The 17,345-nt window shown below is 37.7% G+C and overlaps 1 protein-coding gene across 1 annotated transcript in view; it reads right to left on the reverse strand.

The window, feature by feature from the left end:
* Window positions 1-17,345, reverse strand: part of LOC136866853 (dynein axonemal heavy chain 1) — a 1,878,455-nt gene that overhangs the window by 100,212 nt on the left and 1,760,898 nt on the right. Inside the window, exon 32 of the mRNA XM_068226864.1 lies at window positions 15,470-15,649. Within this exon, the coding sequence (XP_068082965.1) occupies window positions 15,470-15,649 (180 nt within the window). The remainder of the gene's footprint in view (window positions 1-15,469; window positions 15,650-17,345) is intronic.

The raw sequence follows: 17,345 nt of genomic DNA on the forward strand, positions 1-17,345 counted from the left end.
GGTCTGCCTCGTGTTCCCGAACGGATCATTTTTGGTCTTCCTGGAGCATGTTGAGATTGTCATATTTCTGGTTCTGGTTCTGGTTCATTTTCAAAACCAAGAAATTCTTCTTCAGAACTGTCCGGATCTTTGGTGCTTTCTGTACGTTCTGTATCTCTAGGAGTTACGTTTACGTTGATGAAAGGATCAACCTGCACTGGCTCTATTCTGGGATGATCTTCATCAAAGTGCTCTGCATTTGGGTGCTGACTTGGAAAAATATCAAGATCGTATTTTTGCTCTTTTCTGTCTCCTTTCAGAAACTTGACATCACGTGAGGTTTCCACTTTTCGTTCCTGTGGTATACAAATTCTGAAACCCTTGGACTGCTCCGCATATCCGAGGAATATGCCCCTTTTTCCCCGGGGGTTGAATTTTCCTATGTTTGGCGATCGATTTAGGCAGTAGCTTCCACATCCAAATTTTTTGAATTTACAAACATTTGGAACCTTTCCAGTCCAGGCTTTGTAAGGAGTTCGTCCACCCAGTTTACTCGTAGGACATCTATTCCTAATGTAATTCGCTGTTGAAACAGCCTCTGCCCAGAAAGAAGGAGGAAGTATGGACTGCATTAATAAACATCTGGCCATCTCAACGAGTGTACAGTTTTTCCTTTCCGCTACTCCATTTTATTCCGGGTTACGTGGAATCGTCAGGCGTCGCAGGATCCCACAGTTTTTCAACAATGCGTCGAATTGGGAATTCACGTATTCCGTACCATTATGAGACTGCAAAATCTTTATCTTTGCATTTTTCTGTGTTTCCAGACTTTTTTGAAGTCCTGAAACTCATTTACGACTTCATTTTTCTGACGAAGAAACTTCACTTCGCACCATCCAGTCGCATCGTTGACGAATGTGACGAAGTAACACGCGTTTCCATTCGAGGAAACCCTCATAGGGCCGCAAATATCGGAATGAATCAATTCCCCGGGTTCCATTCTCGTATCGGACTTCTTCGGAAAAGGGGTACGTGTCATCTTTCCTTGGAGACAGATCTCACATTCAAAATCCTCTTCAGTGTCGATGAGTTCGATTCCCTCTATCCTTTTATTCTTCACTGCCTCACGAAGATCCGTTATGTTTAGATGTCCCAATCAAATGTGCCAGTCCGTAAGAAACCCTTTGCGCGTATCTTCAGCTCGGGCAACTGTTCCCTGTTCTTCGGTATACGACCCATTAACATAATAAAGTCCGTCTTTTCTATATGCAATGAATAAGGTACTATCGTTCGCATCTGTAACTTGAGCGGATATTTTGTCGAACACTACGCGGTGACCCCTGTCTACGATCTTCCCGACTGAGAGTAGATTAGTACGCAGATCAGGTACGTACAATGTATCGCATAGGTTGAAACTTTTATCACAACCATCAACTTTCATTGACATTGTCAAAACACCTTTTGCACTTATTTTCATTGTAGAACTGTTTGCTAATTTTAAATCCTCAGAAACATTGGAATCTACTTGTGAAAAATAGTCCAGATTTTTACACATGTGCGATGTACAGCCGCTGTCTAGGCACCACACTGTATCTGCATCGCGGTCCGTCACGAATTTGCACGAGTTCAGTTCTGATGTAATATACAGCGAGGTACTTCCTTCGGCCTTGTGAGCATTGTCACAATCATTTTTGTTCGATTTTCACTCCTTTGCCTTATGACCTACCTTTTTACAACGATAACAACGAAGAGATATGGGTCCTCCTTTTTCGCCTTTATCGACTTTGCTTGTGGGCTTTCTATAATTCTTGTTCTTGCATTTTCGTTCAACAGTCATACAGTTTTGCATCATGTTGTTCCGATCACTGCTCCTTGCGTTACTTTCTTCGACAATTTTTATGCGTAATACCTCGGGCTTTGGAAGTTTCTCCGCGAGATTCTATCGCGCACCGAAAATATTCAAAACTGGCTGGCAAGCTATACAGAAGTAATATGGATAACAAATCATCGTTGATTGTCACGTCCATACCATTGAGCTTGTCCATGGCGTCGAAAAATCTTTGCAAATGATCGCGTACATCCCCATCTTCACTCATTCTTTGAAGCACAATCTGCTTTAATAATGTTGCTTTCCACGCTGGCCCCTTCGATTGGTAAATCGACTCTAGCTTTAGCCACAGTTCGCGCGAAATGACACAATCTTTTATCTGTTTCAATTCCGAGGATTGAATCGCCAAGATGATATTTGACATTGCTTCACTATCATGTTCTTCCCATTCTGTAATAGCGGCTGTGTTCTCACTGACCGGATCAGGTTTAACCTTTATCCCAGCCACATATGCCCACGTACGATTTTTTACTAACACGGCCTTCATGTGAATTTTCCACATGTCAAAATTGTCCTTTGACAACGTCTCGATGCGCACCATACTTGAAGTGTTCATCTTCACACACTATTTCTTCGCAGAAGTCACTTGGCTAAATGTTTAACTCAACCTCGCCAACCGTGTGCGACTCGATATTTTCACGCATGTATTTTTCACGCATTCAGGGCCCATAACCTGTTGAAAAGGCATGATGAATCGGAAAGTAATAAGGTCAGCACGGTTTATATTAAAGTGACACTATTTATTACATACGTAAATCACAAGATGGATGCAGTGAAACAATAGACGTGGAGATTACAATCATGACGTGTTAGAATGGACAAAGAAAACGTAGGGCGTAGGTGGCGCTACTTGATGGTGGCTCAGCCAGAGTCATATGAATATGTATAAATATTCTCAATTATTATTATTATTATTATTATTATTATTATTATTATTATTATTATTGTTATTATTATTATTATTACTGATGAGGCCTGCTAAGGAGCACGTGCCAATGGATTTCTCTTCCGAGCTGCCACCTGGGGTAGTGCTTTCTTTCAGCGGCTTTTCCATTCTGTAATTGAAATTGTATGTTTGAAGGGTAGGAATAACATTTCAAAGTAAGATCTTCCTCAAGATTTTCAGTTGTTTGAGAGAATTCCAACTTATGGTTGGGTTCAGGGTGGTTTAAAAGTTGATCAAAGTGTTTCTCAAGTATTTCACAATTCTCAGCATTGCTTAGGCCAAGTCTACCATTTTCATCTTTGAAGCATATGCTAGGCGCTTGATACTCCTTTAACTGGCTCTTAAAAGTCTGGTAGAAGTTTCAAGAGTTATTTTTAAGAAAACTGTCTTGCAGGTCAATAAGTTGTGATTTTTCAAAAGTTCTTTCAACTCCCCGTATTATTATAGCTTGAAGTGTTCATCTTCACACACTATTTCTTCGCAGAAGTCACTAGGCTAAATGTTTAACTCAACCTCGCCAACCGTGTAATGCATCTTCACATATTTGATTCCACCAAGGTTTCTTCTTAGGTTTGACTATCCCAAATGTTTTCTGATGATGCATTGGTTATTTCTTTAGATAAATATTGCCACTTCCCATGATGAGATACTTTTATTTCTTCCTGAAATGTTTCCAATGTTTCTTGTGTAATTTGAAGTCTATTTGTGTTATATTTGTTTACTCTTTCCCTTCTTCTGTGATTTCTGTTGGGTAAGAATTTTAAGTTTGATTTTAGACACGTAGTGATCGGAATCAAATTCTCTGCTTCTTACTGCCTTATTAATGGTTATGAATTTCATTTCTCATTTCACTTGTTATTCTTTAAAATAACATTTTCTTAGGATTTCGCCAAAAGTGATCTTTGCTCCATTACGGCTGATGATGACCCCTAGATGGGTCGAAACTAGTACTGTGTAATTTATAATTTTATGAATATATTTTAGTATTGAAAAGGTGGAAACGTTTACGTTGTTATTATTATTACTTATATATCTTACTGCCTTGACATTCATAATGTTTTCAGTAGCGGCTGGCTGTAAAGGGCAGAGGGGCATGTGCCCCTCCAGCTAAGGAACTATTATTGATGGTTTAAAAAATACTGACACTATGAATGATAAAGCATTCAGTTTTAGTACTAGCCGCAGCATGCAACTAGTGGGGAATGTTTTCATCTGACGCGTAGTTCGCTTCCTTTACTTGCTGGCCGGTCATGTTGAGCCTCTGCCCTTCTCTGTAGACACTTCTCCGGGTAAGTTTGGTTCGCGCCTGCGTAGAACCGACTACTTCTTAACACGCAGAGAATGGGAGATTTGGGCACTGACGAAGCCAGCCCCTGCTAATGGAAAGACATGAAAGCTTATCGCTTATGCATTTGAAACAAGCAAGCGTTGCAAATATGTCGTCTGAGAGGTGTGTTTTGCTGGCTAGTGAAATTAGTCAATATCCTATCATATAATATATAATGTGGTGTAGTGATAATTGAATCTGTCGTATATAGTGTGCGGATACAGCAGCTCATTTAAAATGAGAACTAATGGGGCAATATAAAGGTGCCAATATCGGCGTAAATTCCAGCAAGGGCTGTATAGAGGATACGAATGCTTGTGTGGCTGGGAGTCAAATACTTAATGACTTTTTCTGTTTTCCATGCGGGTCATTCGAGCTACTTGGACGAAAGCTGGAGTAACAGATCTCATACACTTGAAAGAAAAAATTAAAAACACGAAAATTCCATACAACGTATTAATTCATGCATGGAATTAGTTATAGGAGTATGGTGAATCAACTGGATTATGCTTATCGCCAAACATAATGATCAGATTAAGAAAAACAGAGTATGCATTTGTTTACTTGTGTATGTTGAGTAAGAACGCAAATTTGTAAAAAAAAAAAAAAAAAAAGCCCTACCTCCAGTCTCCCTCAGCAGCCGCTACTGAATTTCTTTCATGTTTCTTATGGATATAGCTACATGATCCAGTTGAAATTCACCTAGTAATGGATTTGGAGAAATCAATGTTTTAGCTTTCCTTGGCAATTTCTTGAAGAAAGTTGACATTAACTTCAGCTGAAATTTTTTTACAGATGGTAATTAATCTCATTCCCTTGATGTTTGTTCTTTGGTGTGCAGCATATTCTCCCACTATTGGTCTATAAATTCTCTCTCTTCCTACTTGGGCATTGAAATTTCCAAGTAATATCACCACATTTGATTTTGGAATTTTAGATAATTCATCATTCAGGAGTGTCCAGAATTCCTCTATTTTATTTGGGTTCTTTTTGTTGTCTTCATTTATTGGTGCATGACAGTTAATAAAAGTATATTTTTTATTTTTGCAGTTCATTGTTAAAAGAGATATCTGTTCTGAGCGTGATTTGAATTCAGTTACATTGTCTAATAATCTTTCATGAACATAAAAGGCTGTTCCCAAGAGTGGCATTCCTTTCATAATTTTAATTGCAGGTTTACCTTTAAAGATTCAATATCTTTTGTTTCTGTCACTTTCTCATCCAAAAATCTCGTGTCTTGTACTGCTAAGATTTGAATTTCGTTTTTATCTAGAAGCAGTTCTAATTCCTTCTGTTTACCAACCTTCAACAAAGAATTTACATTCAAAGTGCCTGCAAAAAACTGTTTAAACTTAAGTCTGGGTGGATTCCAAGGATCCTCCAACTCATCCTTATTGTAGAGGTTGGGACTCCCCAGAACCCTAGGTCCCGATGCGTTGCATAATGCAATGGTGGATTTCTCTTCCAATCTGCCACCTGGGGTAGTGCTTTCTTTCAGCGGCTTTTCCATTCTGCAATTGAAATTGTATGTTTCAAGGGTAGGAATAACATTCCAAAGTAAGATCAGATTGTTAGTCTGAAATGATTGTTTTTCGTGGTTGACTCCACTAGGTTCTTCCGCCCTCTCAGCTGTTGAGAAATGAGATTCTTCTGCCGCCTTTGAGACCGTTGACCATTTTTCTCTTGACCTCAGTTGATCCGTGGGTGCTTATTTGGCATTGCCTTATTCACACCTGTCCTGCATATCTACAGGAACTTCCCCTATCAGCCATTGGGATGCGCCGTGTCAGGGCTGAGGTCCCCCACCCCAGTGTCTTATGCAGGGTTACATTTAGCCCCTACTTAATTCAGAGCCAAACCCCCACGTATTATTATTATTATTATTATTATTATTATTATTATTATTATTATTATTATTATTATTATTATTATTATTATTATTATTATTATTGTTGTACCAGGAGGTACACCTCAATGCCGCACATTCAAAATTAACACCTAAATGAACTCCTCTATCAAACTAAAGTGGAAACTACTACAACAGGAACTTAGAACTTTAATCAGAAATGTCACCATCGAAATATTATGTAATTTTGTTATTGTGCAGTTTCCTAAACTGACTGAATTTCTCCTTGTTTTGTTTGGATATACATCAAGAAGTTTGGACATTTTTCCACAGATGACACTACCAAAAATTTTTGATCATGCCCTCTGGTGCATAGTGAAAGAAGTTATAATTTAAAGAAGTTTTGTATTTCTAGGTTTTTGTAACTGATTGATGTTCATTTATTTTTGGGTTGGCAATGTTTCCTTTTTCTTTCCGCCAGTTTTGAATCTGGCCACTGAAAAATTTCTGTAGTTAATTTTCAACCTATCACAGGTTTCTTGTTCGATTCTGAGTGTAACTTTGAGAGTAACGAATTAAATTGAGAGGGTGTGGCTGGTTTAGTCTTGAATGATCTCGAACCTTCCCTGAGTGTTTATAAACTGCGGCTTTTCACGTTTCTTGGCCAATTGATCGTCGTCTATCTGAGTGTGTGTGTGTCAAGCAGGAGGCGAGTGGCCTCTTTCGTCGGCAAGCAGAACATCTATAAGGTAATGGCCACATAACTTTATTCTTTCTTGTTACCTCCGCAGTTTAATCCGAGGGAAAGGTCCGACTCTTTAGTTATGTAACGAACTTTTCTAAAAGGTAAATCCTCTTTCAGCTTATGTAGAAACTTCGTAAACTCTTGGGTAATTGGAAATTGGGGATAGAGAGTGAATTACCCTCTCGAGTTCCCCTTCCTCTTGGTTTGAGGTGACAACGTTTTGTAACCGTTTTTCCTTCTGTAATGTGTTAAGGTAATTTCTATACGAGTCACCTCAGTAGTTTGGGAATAGCCCCTGTTTCATCGGCCTAGAGCCCTGTAGGTTTCTAAGTTTTCATTATCTTGGAGCGCAGGTGCACACCTCCATTCCTTTTGTGTTTGGGCCAGTTATTTAATCTGTTCTTTTCCGCAAAGGCCCTATAGGTTGGGTTCGAGATACCCCTGTTTCAATTTGTAAGTTGGGCCATGGAAGGCCAGAGAGTGTAAGATTTTTGATGTTGCCTCGAGTAGGCTGGAAGAAACCGAGGGCCCGTTAGCTCTTTTTCAAGTTTTGTAATTGTAAAGAGTCCCTCTGGAAGGCTAGATATTGTAATTTGGAGCAAGTGCTCTTTGAATTAACTGATTTCTGCCCTTGATAAAATTTGTTCTCATTTTGAATGGTAAATTTGAGCTGGGAGCTCAGGAATTATAAAACAAGGGGCTTGAAGCCAAACATTTGTCACATTCACTAATCTTGTATTTTCCTTGACCTGTTTTAAGTTTGTCATTGGACCTGATGTTTCATTATTATTAAAAATTGTTAAGTTTGAAGTTTTGAAAATATAACCTTCAGTTTAAGTTTTAAATTAATTTTGATATTATAGTTAGACCCATTCAAGCCCGCACCTTCTTTCACCTCTTTCTGTTCCATGGGTAACCCTGTAACAATTATTATTATTATTATTATTATTATTATTATTATTATTATTATTATTATTATTATTATTATTATTATTATTATTATTATTATTATTATTATTATTATTATTATTATTATTATTATACCGGTTGGTACACCTATATGCCACATATTTGAATGTTCCACCTTAAATTACTTCTACCGGAAAAACTCTGAACTTTAACAACTGAATTAATTCAACAGTTCCTCAGAAGATGCCACTGTGTGTATTTCGATTTTTTTTTTTTTTTTTTTTTTTTTGGTTGACCAAGAAGTGTGGACCTTCTCCGACAGATGTCTCCACAAAAAAACTATGATCATGCACCCTGGTGCGATGGGAAGGAACTTTTTGAAGAAATTTTGTTTTCGAAAGTTTGGCTTTACTAAATTTTGTTCTTTCATTTTTTGGGTTGGCAATATTAATCTTTCTTTCCGCCAATTTTGAACTCAGCCAATCCAAATTTCTTTAATTAATTTTTGACCAATAGTGTCTTTCTTCTTCAATGTTGATGTATAACTTATAACTACCCAATAAAGTTGAGTGGGTGTGTCTTAATTATTCATGAAAGGTCTCGAAGCTTCCACGAGGGTTTAAAAACTGCTGATTTTCTCGGCTCTTCGCCACTTCAACAACATCTTGCTTAGTGTATAGAAGCATAGCAGGGGGCGGGTAGCGCCTCTTCCTTCGGGCAGCAGATCTTCAAGAAGGTAATGGCCATCTAACATCTTTTCTTGCTAGCTCAGCAGTTTAACTCGCGGGGAAGGTTCAAAAGCTTTAATATGTAACCCATCTCTTTAAAATGTAAATTCCATTTCTGTCTATGTAAAAACTACAAATCTCTTTAACTGTAAAGCGGGGATAGAGAGTGCCTTACCCTCTCAAGCTCCCCTTCATTTTGAAGTTGAGGTGACTACGTTTCTTCTCTTCCTTAATGTGTTAAAGTTTTCTCATATGAGTCACCTCCCTAGCTTGGGATTAGCCCCTGTGTAATCGGCCGAGCGCCACTTAGGTTTCAAAATGTGTATTTAGGAGTGCAAGTTCACGCCTCCAGTCCTCACTGTACTTTGGGCCAGTAACTTAACCTGTTGTTTTTCCTTCATGCGAAGGCCCTGTAGGTTGGGTACAAGGTACCCCTGTTTCTTTGTAAGTGTGCCTTGAGGGCATTTAGAAGTAAAGTTTATTGTGGCCTTTGATAGGCTTGTAAAATTGAGAGCGGGTCTGTTCTTTCTGGTATTTTGAAAGGTGCCTTGGGGAGGCGTAACATTTTGATTGCTGGGAGCTAGTGCTCCAAGTAATTAGGGGCGTTCTGCCCTTTGGTATTTTGTGGTTGTGAGCTGAGAGCTCAAGGATTGACGAATTTGGGCTCACAGCCCAGAATTTGTAAAGACCCCTTAACTTGTGCTTTCTTTTGTAAAGTTGCATTGTACCTGATTTTCTTTGTTATTTCACCTAGTGAAAATTGTTAAATGTTGTTATCTGTTGAAAATATAACCTTTATTTAAATTTTAAATTCATCTTTAAGACTTGTAGTTAGACCCATTCCAGCCCGCACCTTCTTTCACCTCTGCCTTCTACGGATAACTCCGTAACAATTATTATTATTATTATTATTATTATTATTATTATTATTATTATTATTATTATTATTATTATTATTATTATTCTCTCTTGTTGTTTTTAGTCAGTGAACTGTGATTACAGTAATAAACTTACAATAACAATTTACAAACTTTATTTTACTGGTAAAATTGTTCAGTGACACTTGTGCCATTTTTGTTCCAACACATTTTTGCAAAATAATAAAACTTAATTCCTGGAAAAGATCAGTGCTGAAATTCAGTGAAACCCAAAATATATTTTGTTTTCATACATGAATGCATAATTTAAGATAGTCTTACGAGGGAACGGTACGAAGTCGGACGGTGAATTTCGATTTGATTTTTACATATTTGTGAAGGTCTTTTTAAGCTGAAACAGGTAGTGGAAGTCTCATTTTTCGCTGGTCCTTTTTAAGGGGCCATTTGGGAGCTCAAAGTTGGCGGTGCGCGCAATGAATTGTACAGTACCGGTACATGCCGGCACGCGCCAGCGCTCACAGCCAGCGGCTGTCTTGCCTAGCCTTCCCTCTCCACTCCTTCGGTTCTCCTCTCTCTCTCACCACATACGGCTGCCTACAGTTGTAAACAGGGGATAAGTTGGGACATTTTATTTACAAAGATGAATTCATTATGGAATAAATAAACAATAAAAATTGTTTACAAATCATTACTTAACATACAAATAATACATAATCAAATATCATCTGCATCATCATGACATTCAAAGTGTTAAGAAATGACTTTATTCTAACACAGTCTGGTATTGGTCCATTGTTCATGGCATGATAGTGAAAATCTAACACAAAATGTGAATAACAAAACACCTTATAAACGAAAAATTGGTACAATCATTTCCAGCACACTTTTTATCAGTCAAATCATGAAAATTCGTTTGTGAGACAGTATTAAAATTGTGGTATATTGTCAGTACTGGAATAACCACCCACTTTCCAAGCATATTGGTGTAAAACAATCACCTTGTAATTGGTTATGCGCTAGTATTTGACTAGTTATAATGAAAAGTCTGTTTTTGGGTTTAAATTTTGACTGGCCGTGTAAATTCCTTACCCGGCAAATGTTTTCCATTCGATGGACTAAACATTTTAGATGTCGGAAGAGTCCAAGATCACACGGCTGGCAAAGATACGTAGTTCCTTTCGGTATGTATTCAATTTGTACACGTTTGTTCGTCAGGGATTCAAGTTGTGCATTTTTGCCCTGGCCACTGAATGAATCTATGAGAAGAAGTTTCTTCCGACTTCCTGTAATTGCGGATGGAAAACGTTTTGAAACCAGTCACGTACATGCCCTTTCCCCATTTTCCCGGAAGATGAACAATCAATTACGACATATTAAAGGCATCCATGTAGGCTTTGATACTTTCTTGTACTCTAGGTTCAAACTTTCCATTAATTTCTTGGAAAACGATCCAGAGCAAACGTCCCATTTCTCCGGCTTTAGAAATGTGATATTGCACTGTGTGGAAGTGCTTAAAACTATTTTGGCAAACAAGCGTAGCAAGAACGTTTTTCACACCACGAAAATCATAACTTCTCTGTGTTGCCATTTTGTACTCAACTCGGGACTGGTCCGAATTCCAGATATTGGCATCCGGGATCTCTTTCTTTTCTTGCAATTCATTAATGAACATTACAAACTTTATGGCCACTTCGTGTCGTACTTCTTTGTCTGTTTTAAACGTTTTACTGACTAGTTTGGTTACTTTTCGGAACTGAATTTTCAAACGCCTTTTAAGGTTTGTCAAGTATGACTCGCTTTGGAGAGTGTTTGGGGCAAAACAACTCTCTACCCTCACCAATCCAACGCTCAATGTCCGATTTTGTGACATATAAATAACGCATCCTTGCCTTGGTGAACACTTCTTTCACGTAAGCTCGAACCATCGCACATTTCCTAATTTCTCCGTTGTGTTCAACGTGGTTGACGAATTCATAAATTTGTCTCCGAGTCGTCTTATACTTCCGTACGGCGTACATAGGTCCTCGTTCCTTTATTTTTTATACAAGTTCAACAATGATTCGGAATCATAATCTTCCGCTGACTTACAGGGCCTTCCTCAGCCATCATAAGACTTGTTATCTTCGTTAAACTCATCTTCGTGTTTGCGTTTTTTCTGTGTTGTTGTCCCCTCCTCAACGTCATCTTCGTCTTTTGAATCAACGAAAACGGCTTCTTCCTCCTGAATAAATTCGCATTTTCCCTCCAAAATTGCATCAAACGTTGTCTTTATTTGTTTATACATGATGTGCTCTTCATCAGAAAGCTCTGTAGATTCCTGAATATTAACACTGTAGGCATTAATAAGAGCTGCAATTATGTTGCAAGCAGCCATAACAAAGTAAAGAATCCAATGCGATCTCCTGTATGTGGAATAGCATCAGTCGTGGAGAACTTGACCGAATACAATAGGACTCGCCTCATATACACAACTGTTGGCAGTCGTATGTAGTGGGGGACAGAGGAGAACCGAAGGAGTGGAGAGGGAAGGCGAGGCAGGGCAGCCGCTGGCCGTGAGCGCTGACGTGTGCCAGCATGTACTGTACAACTCAGAGCGCGCACCGCCAACTTTGGGCCCCCAATGGCCCCTTAAAAAAGACCAGCGAAAAATTAGACTTACACTACCTGTTTCAGCTTAAAAAGACCTTCACGAATATGTAAAAATCAAATCGAAATTCGCCGTCCGACTTCGTACCGTTCCCTCGTTAGCAGTATTTACATCAAATTACTTTTCGCTGAAATTCACCCTTGTAACCGTCCAGGCTTCTCCAGCCCTACTAATTTAATATAATATCATTTTACGCGATATCATTTGATAGCAAGTTCATCCGCCATCGGCAATTATTTGTAATAACATATTTATTCAACGTCAATCATTTGTAATCAAGGCATTTTGGAATCATATTGTATATCTAATAACATCGTTTTATTATTTAAATTATTATATTATGTAGGATAAGAATTCATTATGTTGTAAATACGGTCAACATGTTGAGACATAGTTGTTTTCATTTCATCTCATGTTTGTGTATACGGAGGGTTATTCTTGAAGCTTGGGATTTTGCGTTAGTCATGGGTTTATTTTATGACCAAGGCTAGTAAACAGCGACCCGTGCGCGAGGCTTGCAAGCTAGTCAGGTATATCATCGCCACGCCTTCTGGACTTGTCGAGGAAGAAGAGAAGGGGAGTTGATACTTTGAACTATCGAATCAGATACTTCGTTGTATATGAGTTTTGAGATTGAACTGTTACCAAGAGTGGGGGGGAGCCTGGATATATACTGATTCTCAACACGAGAACGAGACCTAACTAAGTACAACTTCTGCTGTGAAGCTTACGACTTTCCAACCTTACGACCTTACAGCGAGATACTTAGGGAAACTCCATCACTACTACTTCTACTATGAACATCTACTTTGTACGACGTGATTTGATTTTTGATACAGTGTGTGGTCGCTCCGCGACATAGTTATTTTTGTACAAGGTGTTGTCGCTTCGATACAGTACTCAGCTGCGGTAATGTTATCGGATCTACGAGAAACAAAACAAGCTTATGGCTTGTGTGATATTCAGTAAATATTGTGGACGAAGAACTATGTTTAGTTCAAGTCTACGGAATTTTGGTACAAGTCTGTACCGTATAAATAGTATAGCTCAGTTGGTTTGAAATTTCTACTAATATGGAAAAATTCATATCTCGGAATTTTCTCCTCATACGATCAACGCTGATCAGTTATTACAAGTATAGGGCCAATGTCTAATTTAAAGACTAGGCAAGTAGGGAATGTTAGTCCAGATAGCCCGTACCATATCAGAGAAGGAAAGAAGGATGTCCATGGAGCAGAGTCTACATCGAGAAGAAGAGAACGAGTAACCACGGAAACCAGATGACGTCAACGAAAGCTGTAATTGGTGAGCTTCAATTAGATAAAGCAAGCAATAGTAAATTCAGTAAATTCTAAATCCCTCCACGCTTTAAGGAAACTTTTCCGATTCATCTCATTTTTTTTGTATAATAAATTCATTTGTATTTTATATTGCGTTAATTTTCTTAAGCGATACTTAATGGTTAATTATTTAAAATCCTACCCCTGTGATTTCAATATAAGTCTTTATGCTAGTAAATATAAATTTTGGTTTACCATGGCGCCCAAACATTACATAGAGAAATGGGGAACCATAGAATGTTTATTGTTTCTATTTGCGTGGCAATTTGCGGGCAAGCCACAAATAGTTTATTTAATATTCATGTGTCCCAAGATAATAACTTTCATCTCCCCAAGTGTTTTGACGAGGTGGAACAGTTACACCCTTCACCCTCTGCAATAATACATTGCCACCTGCAAACGGTTATGATATTATTGACCTTCATAGGACCTATGGTACAGATGTTATACTGTCAATGCCCATCATTGAAAAATGAGTGACTAATGATATTTTCCTGATGGTCTCTTTAGCTTGAAAAATAGCTAGCAATATTTTGACTTGTAGTGTAAAAAGCGTAAATATATGAGAATTCAAGCTAATATATATAGTGCAAAACACAGTGAATGAAATATTTTGAAATATCATTGTATTCCAAGCTGTCAGTGAAGAGATGGCTTGGGATGACATTAGTAGACTAATAAGCTAGAGTGGAGTTTACAAAAGCAGGAAAGACCATAATATGAAGATAAAATTGGAATTCAAGAGGACAAATTGGAGCAAATTTATAGGAAGAGGAATTAGGGATTGGAATAATTTACCAAGGGAAATGTTTGATAAAGTTCTAACTTCTTTGAAACCATAAAAAGACTAGGTACACATCTGATTAGGAATCTCCCACCCAGGAGACAGCCTTAAACGCAGATCAGCGGTATTTGATTGATTGATTGATTGATTGATTGATTGATTGATTGATTGATTGCTATTCAGTTCCATTTAATGTTAGTTTGCCCTTTATATCTATAACAGTACTGTACTTATGAATTCAATGTCATTAAAGATAATTTTTCATTTTCAAGTACAAGGCAACAACGAATTGATTATAATTTTTTCATCTGATCTGCTCAGATATGGGAATAATGTACACAATGAAGAATAGAATGCTAGGACTACATTTTGCACACATTAATAATGACTACAGTCCTATAATTCCAAATATGTTTATTTTAAAACAATCTAATTTATTTCTTTAATTACAGTCAATGTTATGAATTCATAAATAATGTTCAAATAGAGTCCTATAAGGGTTAATGAAATATGATTTAAATAGTTATTTTTTATTTATTAAACTTTTGAGTATACAGGATGTCCTGGAAAAAAGTTCCAATATTTACAGAGGAGGCAGCACGTAACAAACGAAGGAAAGAAGGTCCTCTAAACATCAGTCGCAAATTCAATAGCTCTGGAGTTATGATCCGCTTCCACTACCATCAATGATCTACTCTTCACTACATGTAACCGATTTCCATTGTAATGCAGTCTTTTACTCTGCATCGCATGGAATCACTCATTCACTGGAGCACCTTTGGCTGTGACTGAATTGCATGACAGGCATTAAACATGTGTTGTCATAGTGTATCCACATCATTTATGGGGACTGCATGCACCATGGTCTTTACATGTCCCCAAAGCCAAAGATCTAAAGTGTTAAGTTCAGGTGAACGGGCAGGCCCTACAATGAAATTGGGCCAGGGCTCCATCATAATAAGACCATGACACAACACACTCGTAGGTTTATGACCAATGTTTAGGTAAGAAGGTTTTTTCCATCTTTTGTTGCATACCACGCTCTGTAAATTATTGAAACAACGTTATCATTGACAGTAGTGGTAGCGGACTATAATTTCAAAGATATTGGGTCTGTAACCAATGTTTATAGGACCTTTTTTTCCTTCATTTGTTGCTTGATGCCTCCTCTGCAAATATCTGAACCTTTTGAAGAGACACTCTGTATATAGTTTAATACATTATACACATATGCAAATACTGACTATGAGTGCACTAATTCACATGTGATTTTTAGATTTGAAATTCTAAGTGGAAGATTTTAAATACATTATAGATGTTAAATCATATTTAGGAATTTCAAGGGCACAGTTTTCAGATAATTTTAAGTAGATAAAAATTATATTTTAATAGGTTCAGATTACAAAGGAAAAGCACATTGTTGACCCTATAAAAATACAATTACTTTCTTACCTTAAGTCCTCGAGGAGGTTCAACAGTCATCTTACAGCAGTTCTGTAGAATAGAGACAGGGAAAGCAGGAGATGGTGTTGAAGTGAGCCACATGCGAAAATCTCTGTGAGTTGTGTCCGGATTGATATTTTCAACCAGGTAATCAAGTCTTGGCATCCAGCTGGGAGAAAGGTGGCAGTTCTGTGTCCCAAAAAATGGATAACACATAGAATTTTAATTATGTTAGACCTATAAAATTTTCTTTTATAATTCTGTCTAGAATGGAAATGAATTACAACTTTACAAGAAAAGTCTTTCTGCCATTTCTTTAATGTCGCACTAACTTAGATAGGTGTTTGGTGATGGCAGGGTTAGAACCCACCATCTCCTGATTGTAAGCTTACAGCTACACAGCTCTTACTGCACAGCCAACTTGCTCGGTTGAACTGCTACTGTTGGAGAGAAAACTTCAGTTAAGTTCCAAAACTTACTGGTCACTAACAGTTCATAAAGTGAGAAGAAATAATAATAATAATAATAATAATAATAATAATAATAATAATAATAATAATAATAATAATAATAATAATAATAATAATAATACCAGGCGAGTTGGCCATGTGGTTAGGAGCGCGCAGCTGTGAGCTTGCATCCAGAAGATAGTGGGTTTCGAACCCCACTGCCGGCAGCCCTGAAGATGGTTTTCTGTGCTTTCCCATTTTCACACCAGGCAAATGCTGTGGCTGTACCTTAATTAAGGCCACGGCCATTTCCTTCCCACTCCTAGCCCTTTCCTATCCCATCTTCGCCATAAGACCTATCTGTGTCTGATTGACGTAAAGCAAATTAAAAAGAAAAATAATGCCTTTGCATGTGGGACCTAGTGTTTATAATATGCTATATCTTCTGGAAGCCGGCCCTGTGGTGTAGGGGTAGCGTGTCTGCCTCTTACCAGGAGGACCGGGGTTCAATTCCTGGCCAGGTCAGGTTTATGTCGTGTGGAATGGGCTAAAGCAATTTTGTTACTTTCATTGATCTGTCTCATTCTCATCTTTGGCTTTGACAACATGAAAGTGACCGAGGTATGAGTGATGCTAGTAATGCCATTCCTTATGCAACCAGTCCCTGTTATAAATGGTGTGAAAATGTTACTCATAGGGTTGGTTGGTGCATGTATTTCAGTGGACTTGGCAGACTGATATGTAATAGCAATTTATGGCTCAGGGAGGAAAACAACAGGAAACTACCTCACTCCTCATTTCCCTAGTACGCCTCTTCAGTGATGCCTAGGCCATCTATGACAGCTGATGGTGGAACTGTTGAGGATCCAACCAGCCTGCAGGCTGAGGACTGAACATACACACAATAATAATAATAATAATAATAATAATAATAATAATAATAATAATAATAATAATAATAATAATAATAATAATAATAATAATAATAATAATAATAATAATAATAATAATAGCAACAACAACAACAACAACAACAACAACTGATTGCCTAGCATTCACAGACAGTATGGCAATGCTGGCAGATGATGCAGAAACAGCTAAGGTACTTCAAATATCATATGAAAAGCCAGAACTAATGATACAGGACAGAAAAGACGCAACACGGAATATTGTCACTAAGTATGGAACAATTAATAGAGTACAGAAGTTAAAATATCTAGGGGAGTGGATAACTCCTACAGGGCTCCCAGGAATAGCATTACAGGAAAGGGCAAGAAAGATGGAAACAGCTTATCAGCTATGCTGCAATGTATATAACAAAAGATCAATCTCAATCACTGAAAAACTCAGACATTGCAACACTGTGATAAAGCCAAAAAATTTGTTTGTTATTGAATTCATTTCACTGAACAGGAAACATTGAGAAAAAAGAAAAA

This window comes from Anabrus simplex, chromosome 3, assembly GCF_040414725.1.
Source record: "Anabrus simplex isolate iqAnaSimp1 chromosome 3, ASM4041472v1, whole genome shotgun sequence".
Lineage (NCBI taxonomy): Eukaryota > Metazoa > Arthropoda > Insecta > Orthoptera > Tettigoniidae > Anabrus > Anabrus simplex.